This window comes from Rissa tridactyla, chromosome 4 (assembly GCF_028500815.1).
Source record: "Rissa tridactyla isolate bRisTri1 chromosome 4, bRisTri1.patW.cur.20221130, whole genome shotgun sequence".
In the NCBI taxonomy this organism is placed as follows: Eukaryota; Metazoa; Chordata; class Aves; order Charadriiformes; family Laridae; genus Rissa; species Rissa tridactyla.
The window spans coordinates 29,722,604-29,740,354 of record NC_071469.1 but is presented as its reverse complement, the minus strand read 5'-3'; the positions used below and the strand labels follow the sequence as shown (position 1 = coordinate 29,740,354).

At 41.0% G+C, this 17,751-nt stretch overlaps 1 protein-coding gene across 12 annotated transcripts in view; it reads left to right on the top strand.

Annotated features, from left to right (window-relative positions):
* The first annotated feature begins 182 nt into the window (after window positions 1–182).
* The window catches only part of LIN52 (lin-52 DREAM MuvB core complex component), an 83,583-nt gene continuing 66,014 nt past the window's right edge, over window positions 183–17,751 (top strand). For 5 of the 12 annotated variants that reach the window (XM_054201691.1, XM_054201694.1, XM_054201689.1 and 2 more), the window contains exons 1-5: window positions 183–319; window positions 419–493; window positions 653–690; window positions 1,690–1,756; window positions 2,900–2,983. In XM_054201691.1, the coding sequence (XP_054057666.1) occupies window positions 301–319; window positions 419–493; window positions 653–690; window positions 1,690–1,756; window positions 2,900–2,983 (283 nt within the window). In that variant the 5' untranslated portion in view covers window positions 183–300. The other 7 variants (XR_008466461.1, XR_008466462.1, XM_054201690.1 and 4 more) reach the window with 4 other exon arrangements.

The following is a 17,751-nucleotide window of genomic DNA, read 5'->3' as shown; positions in this document are numbered from 1 at the left end:
TCGCCCCCAGCGATCCCCTCGCCCCGCCCCCTTCGCCCCCACCGCCCCCCGTGCCGGGCCGCGGATTGGCCGCACCAGCGAAGCCTCCCACTGGCCGTCGAGCGTCCGGATTGGCCGAGCGCCGCCCCGCGGCGACGCCTCCTGGCGGCTGGGGCGAGAGCGGCACGTGGGGTTAGGGGGGGGCCGGTTTGTTTTTTGGGCTTCCCCGCGGGCTCGGCCGCGAGGGCAGGGTCACGTGCCGGGGGCGGGGGGTGTGTGTGTCCCGCGAGCAGCGGCGACGCGTCACGTGAGGCGGGCAAGATGGCGGCTCCCGCGGACGGTGAGGCGCGAAGGCCGGGTGGTGTCGCCGCTCCGCTCCCCGTCCCGCCGGCGGGGCCCGGGCGGTGCCTCACCCCCTCCCGTCCCCTCTCTGTTGCAGGCGCCGACCTGGAGGCCTCGCTGCTGAGCTTCGAGAAGCTGGACCGCGCCTCCCCGGACCTGTGGCCCGAGCAGCGTAAGTCCGGCGGGCCCGCCGCCGCCTGTCAGCGGGGAGGCTGGGGGGGGGGGGCTCGCCCGGGCCGGGCCCCCGGGGGCCGAGCAAGGAGGGTGAGGGTTGTGGGGTGCTGCCGCCGGAGGCACTCACCCCCCGCCGCCTTTCGTTGTCTCTTCCCAGTGCCCGGGGTTGCTGAGTTCGCCGCTTCCTTCAAAAGCGTGAGTGAGCGCTGCTTCGCCTGTCGCGTTTCTCCCCGTCCCCTTCCCTTCCGCCCCCCCCCCCCGCTTCCCCTGTGGTGGTGGGTCTGCTGTGTCCGCTTGTGGGCTTTACATCTTTGGTCTACAAACATTTCTCAGTGATAACTCCGGTATACGTTAGAATGATCCTTTTTGTTTTCAATATTATTTTTATAAAACCTTGTGGAGCTTACTGTGAATGAGAATTACACCTTGGAAGAAACAAAAGGTTTTAAACTTTAGGAATCATGGTTGGAAGGGACCTTTAAGATAATTGAGTCCAAGCACTAACCTAACACTGCCAAAACCACGACCCTAAGCATCATATCTACCTGTGTTTTAAATACATCCAGGGATGGTGATTCAACCACTTCCCTGGGAAGCCTGTTCCAATCCTTGATAACCCTTTCTGTGAAGAAAAACTTCCTAATATCCATCCTAAACCTCCCCTGGTGCAACTTGAGGCCATTTCCTCTTGTCCTATCCCTTGTTACTTGGGAGAAGAGACCGACCCCCACCTCGCTACAACCTCCTTTCAGGTAGTTGTGGAGAGTGATAACGCCTCCCCTTAGCCTCCTTTTCTCCAGGCCAAACAATCCCAGTTCTCTCAGCTGCTCCTTATAAGACTTGTGCTCTAGACCCCTCATCAGCTTTGTTTCCCTTCTGTGGACATGCTCCAGCACCTCAATGTCTGTCTTGTAGTGAGGGGCCCAAAACTGGACACAGTGTTCGAGGTGTGGCCTTGAAATCCCGCTTTTCATACTGACTTGGGATTGTGGGTGGTAGTGTGCTATTTTTACCTCTAAAAATTCCAGGGAAAGCTAGAAAGCAAGATTAGACATAACAATATGTCTATAAAGTACCTGGAACTCTCATATTTTTGCTGTCAGTGTAACTGGTTTTCAATATGAGACCAGACTTTTTTTTACAATTCTAAAAATGCACTTGTCTCTGTATGAACTTTAATTTTTTTCAAAACAGCCTATTACAAGTTCTCCTCCCAAGTGGATGGCTGAGTTAGAAAATGATGATATCGATATGTTAAAGGGTGAGTACGGACATTATGTGTAGGAAGTAACATTGCCAAAACAGATGGGAATTCAGTACTTACTTAAGAGGCTTAAAACATTTGTTCTTTAAATGTTCTGGAGGTGAAGGAATGGGGAGTAGTTTTTTTGTGTTGTTCAGTACTTATTTTGGAGTTTTCTTGTTCAGGATGCCTAAATGCTTGTGTCTTTTTTTTTTTTTTTTTTTCCCCTTAATTATACTGTTGATTTGTCCTATTTCTGAAGGCAGGAGTCTTCCATCAGTAAGCCCTGTGGCCTCAGATCTCTAGCCCTCACATTTGCAGAATCTCCAGCTCGGGAGTCTCTTTATCTAGTTAATGATAGACATTTGTCATTAATCCAGTTATTTCACTAACCAGTTTCTTACTGCGTAAGTATAGTGTGCGTCTGCTGTATTTTGAGAAGTGGCATGAATTTTTTGATGGGCCTCAGCTGATCAAATTTGGTGAGCAGCTTAGACTTGTTGATTGACTTGTTTAGAGAAGCTCTATGCATTTGTCTTCTCTCACAGATCCAAGATCTGTAATGGAATGGTAAGGCTGTATGAGCAAGTTACAGAAGGGCTAGCTAGCATCTGGATTTGCTGCATGTTACAGCTGTTGGTTTGCAGTAAACATCCTCAAGCATGCTCTGCTGCTCATGTGAATTCCAGATAAACTGTTCCAAAGTATAAGTGGGACAAATTAACTTGAAATTGTCGCAGGAAATGTGCAGCATTACTATACATTATTAATGTATATACATTATGCATAATGTATATACATTATTAATGTATATATATTATAATGTATAGTAAGTCCATTCCCTTACATACTCTTGTAGCTTGTTCATGTAGCAATGTGAACTTCCAAGAACTTCCAAAATATGAGGAAAGTTCTTCATTGCAATGGTGGCAAATCGCAGTATGAACCATATCTGTGTCTTCTTCAGTAGAGGAAGCTGGTCTTTTCTTGCAGTGTTAAAATTAGGGATGGTATCAGCTTGAATTTCAAACATACTCTGTTCCCTGGAAATAGATATTATCAGAAGTATGACTTGAAAGTGCTCTGTGAAGTAGTAAACAGGTGAACTGTCACTAGAGATCTATAGATGTTGTTAAAACTCACACTTTTCTCTTTTCTTAGAGTTAGGGAGCCTCACTACAGCTAACCTGATGGAGAAGGTTCGTGGCCTGCAGAACCTGGCTTATCAGCTGGGACTGGATGAATGTAAGTGCTCTGCGCAGATGCGACTGACTGCATTGCCAATCTTCCCACTAAAGTGTGCGCTAATGGTACATTTGTAGCTGGAAAAGTGTGTTGGCAGATTTGTCAAGCACCTGACAGTCACAGTGACTTTCTGAAACAGGATGGGAGAGTGAGCTTACAACTCCAACTTCAGCCTACCTGCATGGGGGAAACATCTTAGCAGAAATAACAAGAGGTCACATGTCAGTCTGGTGTTGTCTAGTGGCACGCAGATTTCTGTTCCTGACTTAACGTTCCCTTAGATAAATCAGGTCACTTTGCTTAATTTCCCACTCAGTGAAGCTGTTTCTCAGAATACTTGTGGCAGTACTTCTGTCAAACTTTATGCACTGCTTCCACAGTGAAACTTTCAGTTAGGTATAAGATTCTCCTGTCACTTTGTTCATACTGTTTTCTGCTTCTGTAGCTGCTGTTTTTTTCTACACTCAATTGTGGTGGGAGGTGATGTCATTGAGTACTAAAGTTGACCTTCATCCCATTTACAAACAGACAGTTTCTATCAGTTCTTGAAGAAGGAGCTGCTTTCATCATCACATCTAGGACTCTGTTGTTAACGCGTTGATCCAGCTTTGAGGATTTAAAGAATATTGTGTTTCTTTTAAATGCCACCATGTACTGATATGATTAATTTTTTTCTGCTTAATTTTGCTCCTTTAGTTACAATTACTCTTGGGCTACACAAAGCACCAAAGTTTTAAAACTTACAGGTCTTTCACCTTCCTTTTAGTGGATAACAAAAATCAGTAATAGACCTTTAGAGTTTTCCTGACTGTAGAACTAAGATATCCTAATGCTTTCTTATCAAAAGATCATTAAGCCTGTTTTAACACGCTCCCTGCAAGTTTATTTTACTTTCAGTGCTGACATCTGTTAAGACTGCGTAAAGCATTTAGTGAAGTAGAAGTTAAAGTATAACAATGTAAAACTGAGCCAGATACAAAGATTGGCCGATGATTGGCTTTCTCAGTTAAGCTGTAGGCTTAAATGTCGGACAGCTTTGTCCTGCTAAATGCAGTTTAAGCAAAGCCTGAGTTACGTTAAAGCTAACAAGGTGGTTGTTTCCTTGCAATATTTGTTGAGTGCGTTTCCATTTATTTTTACTGAAAGCAAATAAATATGGAAAGAAGACAAAGTGAGCAAACAATGAAATATCTGAGGTCCAACAGTGCTAACCCTTAGTCTATAGTAACCGAAATCTTGAATTTTCGCTCTCCGTGTTTGTAACGTCTTGTCACTGAAGTCTTATTTTCCTTTAGGCTAAAATATATTGAATACTTTGTATGTCATAATATACATGGATCTTGGAAAGCTTTCACAGAAGATTAGATGCGGAGTTTGCACAGAGCTTCTTGGAACTGTTTTTCCTAATACTGTTTTTAAGTTCTTTTCTCTTACAGTCTTAGATAAGTGAGAGAACAAGAAGAAAAATCCAAAAGATGTGTGCATTAAAGTTAAGGGACTTGTGGTTTTGGTCCAGAGGTATTGGATTTGATGATATCTTTGTATATTGAAATTTAATAGTCCCCTTTTGACTTGACTGTTCATTGAAATTAATGAAAACCGGGATTAAAACCGCTGCTGACCAGTCTCCTCTAGGTGGCAGCATGAGGCTTCCCACAGAAGTCTTGCTGCTTTTTAATGAAACTGTACCGTTTCAATCATTTGAAGTTCTTCCCTATATTGTGTTTTGTGACACATTTCCTATTCTGAATGTGCAGTGTCTTGTATTTTCAAACGTTTTATCTGTATGGAGCGTGAGAAACAACTCTGCTTCATTTCCTTCCAACTCTCTTCTTCTACATTGCATCTCAAATCCGTTATATTTTCAAAGACTTCTGTCTTCATCCAAGTTACTGATAAAATGCTGTGCAGGACCAGAGTGATTCCTGCAGTGCTCCATGACAAGTGTATTTATTAAGTGACTTTGTAGTTATGTTGTGAGGTCTGTTATTGGACCAGTTCACAGTACACTTCATTTTAATTTTGCATTAAAAGTCATTAAGCAAAGTGACATATGGGACTGGGTACCTTTTGAAAAGTTTATTCATCAAGGTACTATTGCAACACTAGAATTGAAATCTGAGTAATTGATTTGACGTGATGTAGTTTGATAAATCAATAATTACTGAATTACATGCCTTGTTTCTTAAATTCATACAGTTTTACAGTCGCTACTATTTCACTGGTCTGCACTTTAAGCTGCATGTTCTTAAGTGATTTAAATCATTATATCTCAATTAATGCATAGCTTTGTGAAAGTTTTTCTTTATCAGATGAAACTGGATAGACTTGCCCTGTTTGGACTGTAACCATAAGTTCAAGAAACAGTTGACTAGAAGCTTCAGAGGTGACTTTTAGTGTTAGAGTTCTGAGATACAGTGAATATCATTCAGGCTGGAATAACGCTAACAGAGCTTCCTCTGGTATTTTATATCATCATCTGAGCTTCTTACCCTCTGTTAGGATTTCTGTGCAGCCTAGCACATACCTGTTTAGACTGCAGTACCTTTATCTGGTAAGATATCAATCTCTGAGCATGTGGGATGATAGTGTCAAAGGAGACCTTTGACAATTGAAATGGTTAATGGTATTTTTGATAATGCTGATTCCCTCCTCTTTGTCTCAGGGTTCAGTTACTTATTTCTGAATAAGGTAATTGTTGATCTGTCCAGCCACGTATCCGATTCTTCTGGCTTCAGTAGTACCTAATACATTTAGGTCCTGCTCAGATGATATCAGTTGCTTATTTTTGGCATTGTTTTACCTTTGTAGTTTAAAAAGACTTCTGTTTTGCAGATATTTTGCAACTTTGTCATCTTTTTTTTTTTAACCAAATGGATAAGTGAGCACCTTGCTTTTTAAAACATATATTTCTGACTGCTGTCTGCATGATCTCCTCTACTTTCGTTTCCCTTTTCCTAAGATGCAGGCCATTAAACTGCCAACAAAAGATGAGCTATCTTCCATAAATCAGAATTTGTTATTTGCACCATTTAATTTGCTGATGACTTACACTGAAGATCTATCTTGTGGATCAGAGAGGATCTCCAAGGTGATCATGAGGAATCTCTTCTTCAGCTTTCCTAGCATGCTAGTAGGTGGATTCTTGCTCAGTCCTGTCTGTTCCTTACAGAATATCCTTAACACAGAATTCACCTAAAGGATAGCCTTCCTTGAATGAGGCAGGATTTTTGTAGCATGAACCAACAATTTGATTTATTGTTTTTACTCTCCTCTTAAAGGATAGACTATCCTTAAGTCTCTGGTTTGTGTATTTATTCTTAGCTACAAGGTGGTTCTAGAGTTCTCCAGCAGCTTCTAGGCTTAGGACCTGGTATCAATAATAATAATAATGATAAAATCTTTTAAAAATATATATATTATTTTTCAACAGACCTCTTCTGAGATCTCGGTTTGTGCTTCTTTGCCTTGTTTTTAAGCTATGTAAATTTCTGCCTCATCCTCTCACTTGTTACTGCTTTTCTCTTTTTGCTTCAGTTCTCTCATTGGAGCTTCTGTTTTCCTTCTGTTAAAGAGTTGTTGGTTAGAATACATTGAAACCATTTTGAGTATTAAAAATTCTGCTTTGTGTGGATTTTGCTGTCCCTGTTAACGTGAGTATTTTAAGGGAGGAGGAATGGGCTCAATGAACACCCCTACTTTTAATTGTTCATGTAGTTAGGGGGACTTTAGGAGGCATTGTATCACTGCTGAATGTGAGCAGCAGCCAGTCAGCAAGTCTCATCTCTGCTGTTGGCAGAAGTCTGGGGGAAAAAAAAAAACCAACAACAAAGGTGTAGGCATGTTGCCTCGTTATGAGCTTTTTTTTCCCCCCTGCGTCCCTCCGGCTTTGCTTGGAGCTGGGTCGTGAGTGCTGCAGAATAAGGAGCCTCCAGCTGATGTGGAAAGCAAGAGGGAGGTAGTTCTTATTTGGGAACCTAGTCACAGATCCTGACTCAGTATTTGTGGCCCACAAAGCGGCAAGTTTCAAAACAGTTTGTGTAAATAACTGCAAATTTAGACACTAGCTCTGTTTTGCCACTGCATGACCCATTACAGCTTTCAGAGCAACTGAGTCAAAGTTGACTTTGGATTTTTTTTTTTTTTTAAAGTCTTGGTTTCATGAGCTAGCAGCTCTGGGAAGTGCTTACGTTGCTAGGAAGCAAACTTGGTGTTAAGAGATTTTTATTATCCTTGATTGCAGTTATTTTTAAAGATCTGCCCTGTCATCCTTTTGAATATACGTGTACAGAGAGGTGTGTCTAAAAACTACACACACAGAGAAAAATATGTTTTTCTAAAAAAAATGTTTTTTTTTTTTAAAAATGTAAAAAAGTAAAATAAAAAAATTGGCTTTTTCCAAACTTTGGAACAAACCTGTGTGTAAAAGTAGCAGATAGGTAGGATGGAAAAGCACCGTTTCACTTAAGGAATGTGGTTGTTCCAGGGACTTTCTGAAGACCCTGCTATTGCTTGTGAATCTTTGATCTTTTTCAGATAACACATGCTATATTGGTCCAGAAGTCCTAAAGTGTGTGTGTGTGTATATATATATATATATATATATATATACACACACCTGGTATCACTGCCATGTTTATAAAACTCTCGCTGATGCCAGAGAGATGTTCTGACTGCTATGCTACCACAGTATGGCTTCGGTGATATCACTAGTGCAAGACTTCCTGAAAAGCCTATTCTTTTTAAGTCCTAATATGTTTGTGGACGCGATGGTGCTTTTGTGCAGTATCTGCCTTAAATTTTAAAAAACGTGGGATAACTGACCCCACAGATGTGAATACCTTTTATAATTTCCCTGTCAGTGATCTTTTTGTTAGTCTTCTCTCTTAGATTAATTTTTAATTTGGAGTTGAAGCTGTTTTGCGTTTTTCCTGCTGTAAAATCAGGAATGTAACAATGATTATATTATCCAATATCAAATCCTGACACTCCTTCAAGAGCAGTGAGACAGTTACTGAACATTATCAACCAAGTCTCCCTATTTATGGTCCTCTGTGGTTTTGTATTCCCTGGCTTTCACTGGACTCTAGCAACTCTGTTCCTGTATATGGTTATTTATTTTCTGTATATGGTTAAGCAAATTAAATACCAAGGGTACAGTGGAAGAGCTATTTGATGCTAGCCATCAAGAGCCCAAGAATTAGACCTGGATGACCTGGGAGATGTTAGGTGAACAGCAAAAAGTGGGCCATCATGTAGCATCACAGACTGATAAAGGAAAAGTCAGCCAGTGTTCGTTCAGTCAATGATAATTTTCCTTAATATGAAGAATGAGTAAATGACTAGGAATTTTTTGCCTGGAGAGAGACAACTGGTGCAGTATATGAAAAATATCTGTACAAGTGATTAATGCAGAGAGTGTGAGTAGGGAATGACTTCGCTTTTTCCCATAGTATGGGAGCCAGAGAGAATAAAATAGCATACCAGGACAGACATGAGGAGATACTTGGGCTGCACATTAAAGTCAGAACTCATTGCAGCTGGAGGTTGTGGGCATGGAGGTTATCTTGCTCAGTAAACGAGACAAATTATTGCAAGATAAATCTATCGAGGGTGTCTGACCACAGAAAAGTCACCAGTGGAAATCTTGGAGATGCAGAAAGCTGGGAGGGATTACTAGGCAGGCGCAGCTATGTGCTTCCCTGCTCTTACAGTCTTCTATAGGCGTTTGCCATTGGCACGTCAGAGTCAGGGTGGTGGCTTGGGAGGACCTTTGTAATAGGCTGGACTGCAGGGTAATCGAGCTAGTTTGCTCCCACGTTAAGCTGTCCTTGGTTGTGAATTGTAGTCCTCTGCAGCCTCTGAAATTTCTGGGAAATCATAAATGAGTCTTTCTGAATTCCAAGCTGTTTACACATTGCCACTCTTTCTCAGATTAGTAGTCTTTGGTTGTGATCTCTTGCAGGCAAGTTTGGCTTTTTTGTAGGTTTTGGGTAGAGCAGGATTTAACTGTAGCGTATTTTGAAACATACGCTTAGTTCTGCCTGTGATCCTTGCAGGCTACTCTTGACATGGATAATTTCAAAGCTAGGATAGCTCTTCCCTATATGGTTGAATGTGCATTCACTCATTGAGTTGTTTTGCTGTTTGTGGTGTTTGTTTGGTTCTTTTTTTTCCTTTTTTGACGATGGTTGTGGGTAGGATATGTTTAAATCAGGGGCTCCATCTTTGGTGGGCTGAACTTGTATTATCTATTAAACTAAAAAACAGGGTATGACACTTAGTTGTTAAACTGCAACTTTGTGTAAGTTGTTGAATTTGAATCAAAGTAAGGAAAGGAGGGAGGACAGTGTCTCCTCTTACTGAAACATCTCTTTCCTTTTCTGTAACGGATTGTCTTTCCTAGGAGTGTCTACATGTAGTACCAACATGCAGCCCGTAGGTTCCATGCAAAACACCTGGCCTTCGTACCCAAACGGGCTTATATCGATGTTGCAATTGATCAGATAAAAATATTTCCTGACCATAATCACTTTTTCTTTAATCCCGAGTCAATCAACACAGAGGGTTTTTTATGCTCAGAAGCCTTTATTTACATTTGTGAACATGCCCCTGCTTCCTGAAGTACAGCTGTCTAGTGTCTTTTCTAGTTCCCTTGTGACTTTTCTAGTCTCTGTGTACACTTGTTTGTAACAAAATGTTTCAGCCTTACATTTGTAGGAAATCAACATATCAACAGGTATGTATAAGTAAAGAGTGTTTTAATATTCAGGATGTCAGTGGGGTGTCTGTTTCATGGCGTCTTCTGAAATCCCTTCATGGTCCATTTTAGTAAAAGCTGTGTGTCCACGCTCTGCAGTCTGGGAAGTGGCATGAAAAAGTGAACTGGTTTCTTAGGGTTTCTTATTAGCCAAAATAAGGTTTGGGAATCTATGTAGCAGAGTAGACTCTTTCCTGAAGATGAACTTTTTCTGTGTTTCCTTGGAGAGATAGACTACCCAAAGTGTTGTGGTGGAGCTGGAGAAGAGAACTGAGTTTTGGAGAAGGAAGAAGGAAATAAAGTAAAAGAGAATCATGTGATGTGGATCCAAATCTAGATCCTGCAGCGGGACTCTCAGTGCCAGTTATTACAAAGATACAGCACTGTTCTTCATATCTTGACTGCTGACAAGAGTAAGGAGGATACTCACTTTTTCTTTGTTAAAATCTGACACTTCCAGAAGCATAGTGCTTCTAGCACTAGTGTGTCTGTATTAATCTGAAACAGGAAGGAAGAAAATATGGTTTGGAATCGCCTCATTGTTCTAAATATGTTGGACTTTGAAGAGAATGTTGTATGCCAAGTCTAGTGCTCATTATGTCCTTAAACTTAAAATACACGGTTATTTACTCTTGCAAGGTGAGCTGTCCTGCATAGGAGGAAGCAGTTTGAGGTGCATGTACTTCAGTTATTTCTGCTCTGCTTAGAATTTTCTTTGTAGCAGCTGTTTTCTTTTTTTTCTTGGTTAGTTTCTACATTCCCTGCCCTGCTGAATGAATCTTCATCATGTTTCAGTTTTGCCTGAAAGCATATTTCTCTCTTATTTTGTTATTTAGTACTGTGTTTGGCAAGGACTTTATGTGAAATAGTATACTTCATGTGCTTCAGAGCTTGAAGGCAGAGTTTTATAGCTGGACAACAAAATTATGCTCTTTGGACACTGGATTTCTGTAATATGCAGTTAGTTTAAGGATTTACTTAGCAGAGTTAGTAGACCTCTCCCTGAAATTGTCTCACATTTTGCATGGTTCACTTGTGGATTAGGAGACGATCACAGAATTTTTCAGGAATCACAGAATTAGTTGAGATGGTTGGTTTTGTTTTCCTTAGTAGGAAAAAGATGGAGGCTGTTTTCAGTTTACATACATAGTAATTCCTGGTCCTTACTTGATTGTTTCAGAGCGGTGAAAAGAACGCCTATGTTGTCCGTTAAGGTGTTTATATGGCCCTGTCACCATGATGTCCAAGCTGCTATGATTTCCATGTGAAACCTTGGCCTTTCTCCCAATTCTCTTTATACCCTCCTCCCACACTGTAGATCTGCTGCTTCATTTTAATGCACAGTGCTATGGTAAGAGATACTCTGCATCTGCAGAGGGGTGAGGAAATCACATCTCCTTATACTGCTCACTGGGTGGCTTATTTACAGGCAGGATTCTTCCAGGGCAGCTCCTGTTGGAAGAGCAGACATCAGAATACTGCCTTGAAATTGCCATTCATATGTGATCTGTGAATTGGCTAATTTTGACATGTAGGTAGTTAAGAAATGATTACAGTCAGAGGAGTCGTGACCTCAACTTTTCATCATCTCCATTGGCTTGTGCCCCAGTTTGGAAGTGAAGAAGGTATAGGAAGTTTTAATTGTACCTGTGTGATTTATCCTCAGTCAGCTCTTTAATTTCTTCTGGCTGTCTGAGGTTTCCGACATGCTGTAAATTTCTCCAACTTTTTCATTATCTGCAATTTCTTTATGACTCATGAATCGGAGTGGAGAGAGAGTGTGGATTTACAGCAGAGATAAACATGTCCATAAAGTCTGTATCTGTGTCAGTAATTGTACTGCTGTCAGTGACTGTCCTGTTTTACAGGTCTCTCTTGGGAGAGGAACACGCTTTGCTACCAGTGTCAGAGAAGTGTTCGCTTTGATTTGCATTAACTTGCCAGGAGATTAGGTTGCGATAGTGAGGATGGAAATAGAGTCTGGACCTTGGCTGCTTTTGTTTCTGGTTTTTTTTTTTTTTTTTAAATAAGTGGGTGTGTGGTTGAGTTGCCCTCTATGTGCAGAAAAAAAGCAGGTCCAGACTGTTCTTAAATACAAATTCAGGGAGATTCAGTCTGCTGATGATATCAAATGTGATACTACCCATATGCATAAATTGTGCATTCTTACCATAAAACAAATGCTGTATCTAGGTAACTGTCATACATGAAAAAAATACTGCATGGATCCTTAGGGTGTTCTCTGTCTGGTGGTGAAGTAGAATAAATATTTCTCTAAGCTTCAAGAAATTTCTGCATCTTTGCCTTCTTCTTCCCCTCCCTTACTCTGGGGGAAAACTACTAGTGTGGATTTTGATGGCGAATACTAATAGAGCATCCTAGTCTCTAGGTGTTGATGACTCTGCTTGCTGCAGAAGGACATGTATATGGTTGGAGTTTGAGAAAAGGGGAAAAATCTCTAAAACTCTCCTTCATGTGTCAAAAGTTCAAACTCCTGCAATTTGTCTTTGCTTTAATTTCTGTTTGATGCCTATTGGTATTTATGTATGTAGAATATCCTTTTGTTAGATTATGTAGTTTGGGTCAGACTTTTTTGTCTGACTTACTAATTTGTCATCACATTAAGAATGTAATTATTTTCTCTCAGAATTATTTTTAAATATTCAAAGTGACTGTAAACCCACAAATTTTTATTATTGTCAAGTAGGCATTGAGACCTCCAAATGTAGCTGATTGAATTTTTCTAAGTCTGCTGGCCACCTTTTACAGAAGGGAGATTATAATAAACAATGTAAACTCTGTGATTGCATAGATAGCTTTTAAATGTACATAGATGTAGGAGTGTTAGAAATGCTGACATGCCATTGCATGGTGGTTAGTTCTGGAGACTAATGTTGGAAATAAAAAGGGGAGCTTTTCGAGTGTTAGACAGTGTCCATCTACCTCTGGTAACTGAGTTTCCAAAATTATGTGCAAGGACCAAGGCCAGGCTGGATGGGGTTTTGTGTAACCTGGTCTAGTGGAAGGTGTCCTTGCCCAGGGAAGGGGCTTGGCTTTAAGGTCCCTTCCAGACCAAACTGGTCTGTGATTCTATGACCACATGCTAAGTGGATGAAGAGCTGGCAGATAACTGTGCTCTTAAAACCACTGTTGATCTTAACAAGCAATGCTCAATGCAACAGCAATATTCTAAATAAAAGCTGAGTTACTCTGAGATGCTTTTAACCTGATCTTTATTGAAATGTCTGTCTTTTTGCCTTTTCTCTCCTCCTCCTCTACTTATCTACATCCCCATGCCTAGTTCGTGGATCTGATTTTGTTAAAGCAAAGGTCACCTCTGGAAGGTACTTCAACCATGACATATTACTTGCTTTATTAAAAAAAAACCAAAACAAAAAACCAAAACCCAAACAAAAAATAAACCCAACCCAACACTGCCCCCCCCCCCCCAAAACTTTTCTGTTATACTTTGTGTTATTCTTTTCTAAAAATGTCTCTTCTGAAAGTCCCCTTTGGGTCCTTTAGTTTGCTTGATAGTAGGAAGAAATGCTGCAATAATTTGATCCTTTCTGGAAAAGAGTTGTTGAGTTTATGTTAATAGAGTGAAGGTTGATCTCGATACTTCCTGTGGTTAAGAGAAGGGACCCTTTTCAGTGTTAGCGGGGGGAGAGGAAGAAATCTGATTAATCTGGAGACTAATTGACCAAACTGCTTTGAAGACTGTGAAATCATTCATTTGATGCATCGCCATTAGCTTTTGCAGAATTTTTGGTGTGCTGCTCAAAGCAGTAATTAGTGCTTTGTGAGGACAGCTGGACTATTAGCATTGGTCAATCAAGCAGTGGAATGCTTTGTGCAACCTCAAGAGTGGTTGTGCAGTCTCTGTTCTTAGAGGTGTTCCAGACTGGACTGAATAAAGCCTTAAGCAACATGATCTGACCCCATAATCAACCCTACTTTGAGTAGGAGACCTCCTGAGCCCTTGTAACCTCGATCATCCAGTGATTCGATGATGCCGTGATCTAAGATCCTTTCTAGAAGTAAGCTAATTCAAAGCCTGCATTCCCCAATCTCAGCTGAACACAGCACTAGACACTTGGCTCAACTCATGAGCTCTGAGCAGGAGATCTCAGGTGCAACTCCATGGTTTGCCTTCATGTGAGCAGCTTGATTAGGAACAAAAAACCTAAGGATTCTTGCATCACAGTGATGGTACAAGTCGTCATCATGGGGATGATGAATGGACTTCCAAATACTTCCATCCACAGAGCTGATTATGAGTCTACGCCACATGGACTGGGGAACCTGTTTTCCTGTGTAGGGAGATACAGCCCATTCAGTATCGTTCTTTAAGCAGAGGAAGAGAATGGTCCTCAACATACACAGAGGTTCTCATGTGTCTTGGCTCAAATGAACAGCGAAACCACCATCATCTGTCTAGACAAGCAGGGGGTCAATGGGGCTTGACTGAAGAGCTTTTAGCCACAAAAGTAAAGGAATGGGCTGTCACATTAAAGCATTTCTACCTGCCACATGCTTGGCACAGAAAGAAACATGACTACAAACAAAATGTTCTTACATTATACTGTCAGAAGCCTATTTTTTGCTACTCTCATTCTGACAGGATAACTTGTAGACTACTGTCAGTGGAGGAATTGAAGATCAGGAGAAGTTTGATCAAGCATAAGGTTATGTGCATTTTTCCATTACAGTTTAAAAACACAAAAATGCCAAACAAATCTCAGGAGATGCTCTGGCAGGGATTCTCAAACCTTTGCAACTAGCCTGTATTTATTATTTAAAATTCTTTTGCTGTCTATACCTTTATCCTTTATTCTGCTTCTTCTGTGTTAATGGAACATTTCCTCTGTATTTACAAATATTGGAAAGATTATCCCTGTAGTACCTCTGTTGGAAATGCTTTCCTGTAAAGTTTTTCTCCTGGCAGGAGTGAAGAGAGAATTTTCTTCCTCAGTATGTGTAGCTGGACCTATTTGCAGGCAGCAGCTGATCCTAGTGAAAATCACACTAGAGTGTGACTTTGGAGACCTTGGTTCAGTTTCTGGCGCTGCCATGGTTCTGCTTGGTTGGTTTAGTTGCCTTCTCATGTGCCCCTCCTTATTTCCCCAGCTGTAAGGTGGAGTTCATGTTAACGTTCTTTTGCAAGACATTGGAAAAATCACAGATTTTAAAAAACAGCATATAAAGCCTTTATGGTTAAGTATCCTATCCTGTATACCATTTGTTGTTTTCCCCTGCTAGCTATTATATACCACAGGAAGGCATCATTAGAATACTGTGTGTGTTGTCAGTAGAAGTAAAATGAGATTGTGGTGATGAAATGGATCCGAACACCAAATGCTCTTCAGCCTAGGACTCCAAGCAAGGTAACTAAGAAAACCAAACCTATTCTCAGCCATTTACAGACACTATATATATAAATATTTCTGTTTGCAAGCAGCAAAAAGGTTAAAAATCATTAGTGTGTATCCATACTAATACCAGGGATTATTTACCTGTTTGGTGGCACATTTACCCCGCGAGCTCAGAGGCAGTGGAGTTACCCGGTATGTAAGGATCAGCTTAAGTGTTCTGTTTAGCCAGCATCTGTGCTTTGAGAAAGGAAATAGTCTATTTGTCAAATAGACTGAACGTATGTTGGCTGGGTATTGCTGTATTCCTTTTCCGTTTTCTCTGTTTTTTGGATCAGGTGATAATGCATGCAAGGCTATGTGAAAAATCTAGCATTTTGTTACTTGGTTTCAGTTCGGAGCATGAAGTCTTCTGTACGATCAATAATGGACTTACCACCTTACCTCTTGCATCTCCAGTAAATGCAGCTCTGAGCATCCCGTCTGTATAATGTGGCTAGACCAAGTCTGATAGTATCTGTCTCGTATTGCCTCATTAACTTGTGAGCATTAGAACAAGATAAAAATGCCCTAAAGCCTCTTATCTGATGATTGTTGTAACCTTCTGAGTGCCATTAGTTTAAGTTTGCAATCAAATGCTTCCCTTGAGAATAAGGAGCACTGATTAAACCTGAAGTGTCCCCAGAGGCTTTTACAGCTGTCATGGGGGGGGTGGCTGCCCCTCTCCAAAAGGAAAGGGGGGCTGGAGGTCCCGGTGGGGCGGCCACTCTGCAGACCTCCACGTGGCTGCCCCAGCTGTTCTGCTTTGCCTAATGAATTGTTTTACAAGGAGAGGCTGGATATTGTCATCACAAGCTGCCTTCCCCAGGGACTGAAGCCAGCCTGATAATGACTAATGTTAGTGATAGTAATTGAAGTGTGATGGCTCTCCAGGGACTTGCACACGCGTAGAGCTGTCAGGCACTTGTGGCTGGTACAGTCCCATGAATACCTCAGAAATGCTTTTTAATTGCTTGACTTTCATAACTAGTTCCCATATATCTCCTGCAGAAATATACATTTTATGGGGGGGAGGGAAAAGAAGCTGAGGACTCTGCTATGACCCTTGGTTTATATGTGTAGTTTACTACCCTGATGTGTCTCTAACGAGGATGGCTGTGTGTTCGTGCTTCCCTCTGGTCTTGGTGTGGATCTGCTTGGTCTCTCTGCACAGGCGCATACAACTGATTTCACCTGAACATAGCTTTTTTTTTTTTTAATGTCTAAGCCCTGTCTTCTATGATACCGATCCTCAATGCATGAGGATTGTACTTGATGATAAAAGAAGGCAATAACTTTATTTCAGAATATCAAAGGATCACTGGTATTAATAGCGTGGAAGTAATGATAACTCTTTGCATTTTGTTTGGCATTGAAAACTGCATGTAAGATTGAATAAAAATTTTGTAAACACGTAGCATATCCACGTGTCCCAACAGGGCTGGAGTTTATAGCCATGAGCTTCTGGAGGTTTAGGACAGAGAAGTGACCAATCTGTATAAAACAAAGGGACTTTTTTTTTTTTTCCTGAAAACTTTCTCCTTTAGAAATGCATTGTTGAATGTGGCAGTGGGCTTGAGATAAAAATAGCTGGAATGGGAAACTGTACTCCTGACCTCCAGGATAGCCTTTTTGTGTGTGGGATGTGTGTTTTTTGTTGTTGTTGATTTTTTTATTTTTTAAATGCCATGTTGGGATTGGCAGATGAAACTCATTGGGTTAAATGAATGCTTTCTGCCAGTAATAGCATATGTTAGTTCAGCAAGATGTTAGTTCAGGAAACAACTTTTAACAGGACCATGGGAGTGGCCATACTCAGACCAGTACTCTTGTAGTATCTTCCCCCTGGCAGTGGACTTTGTCAGTGTGAAGAGCTACTTGCTGTTCTGCACAGTTGCAGAGGAGCAGGCAAAGGGAGGTTTCTGGCCAACCCTCCCCAACAGCAGCTGGTGTATTCCCTGAAATGTGAAGCTTCTGTCGCTTTATCTATTGAAAATTTACTTACTTCTACATTTTTATGTAATACTTCTTCAGGATCTTGTTAAATTTAACAATATATGATTTTTAATTAAAGAGCTAATAACTTGAGTGCATGAAAGCTTACGTTTCCCCCCCAGCTATATCCATTAGTCTAATAATGTAAAACTTTCTCTCCTTGGAAATCTTGCTTTGCCTTTATTTCTTCTTATGGATTTCCTTAGACTGATTTTGGTTTGTTCCTCTGTGTTTTTTTTTTTTTTTTATTAATCTATACAGTTTGTTTCCATTAAACAAATCTAAGTTTAATGGCTATAAAAGGGCTTCTTGTGTATGAACGAATTGGATCTGGTGTGATATTGTTGTACTGGATTGAGAGTTCTTGTGGCTTACTTTGCTACTTATAAGGCTGGTCTTTTCTGAGAGTCTGTAGAGTGAAAATAACAGGTCTCCTCTGTCTTGGTGCTAGCTTGGACAGAGGAAGAGTGAAATTCATGTTGATGCTACTTGAGGAAGCTGTGAGGAAAGAATGGATTTACTCACAAAGCTGAGTGACCAAGAGGGGAGCTTGGAAAAGAGATAGGAAAGGGGAGACCTTGCCAAACAGAAAACACTTTCTT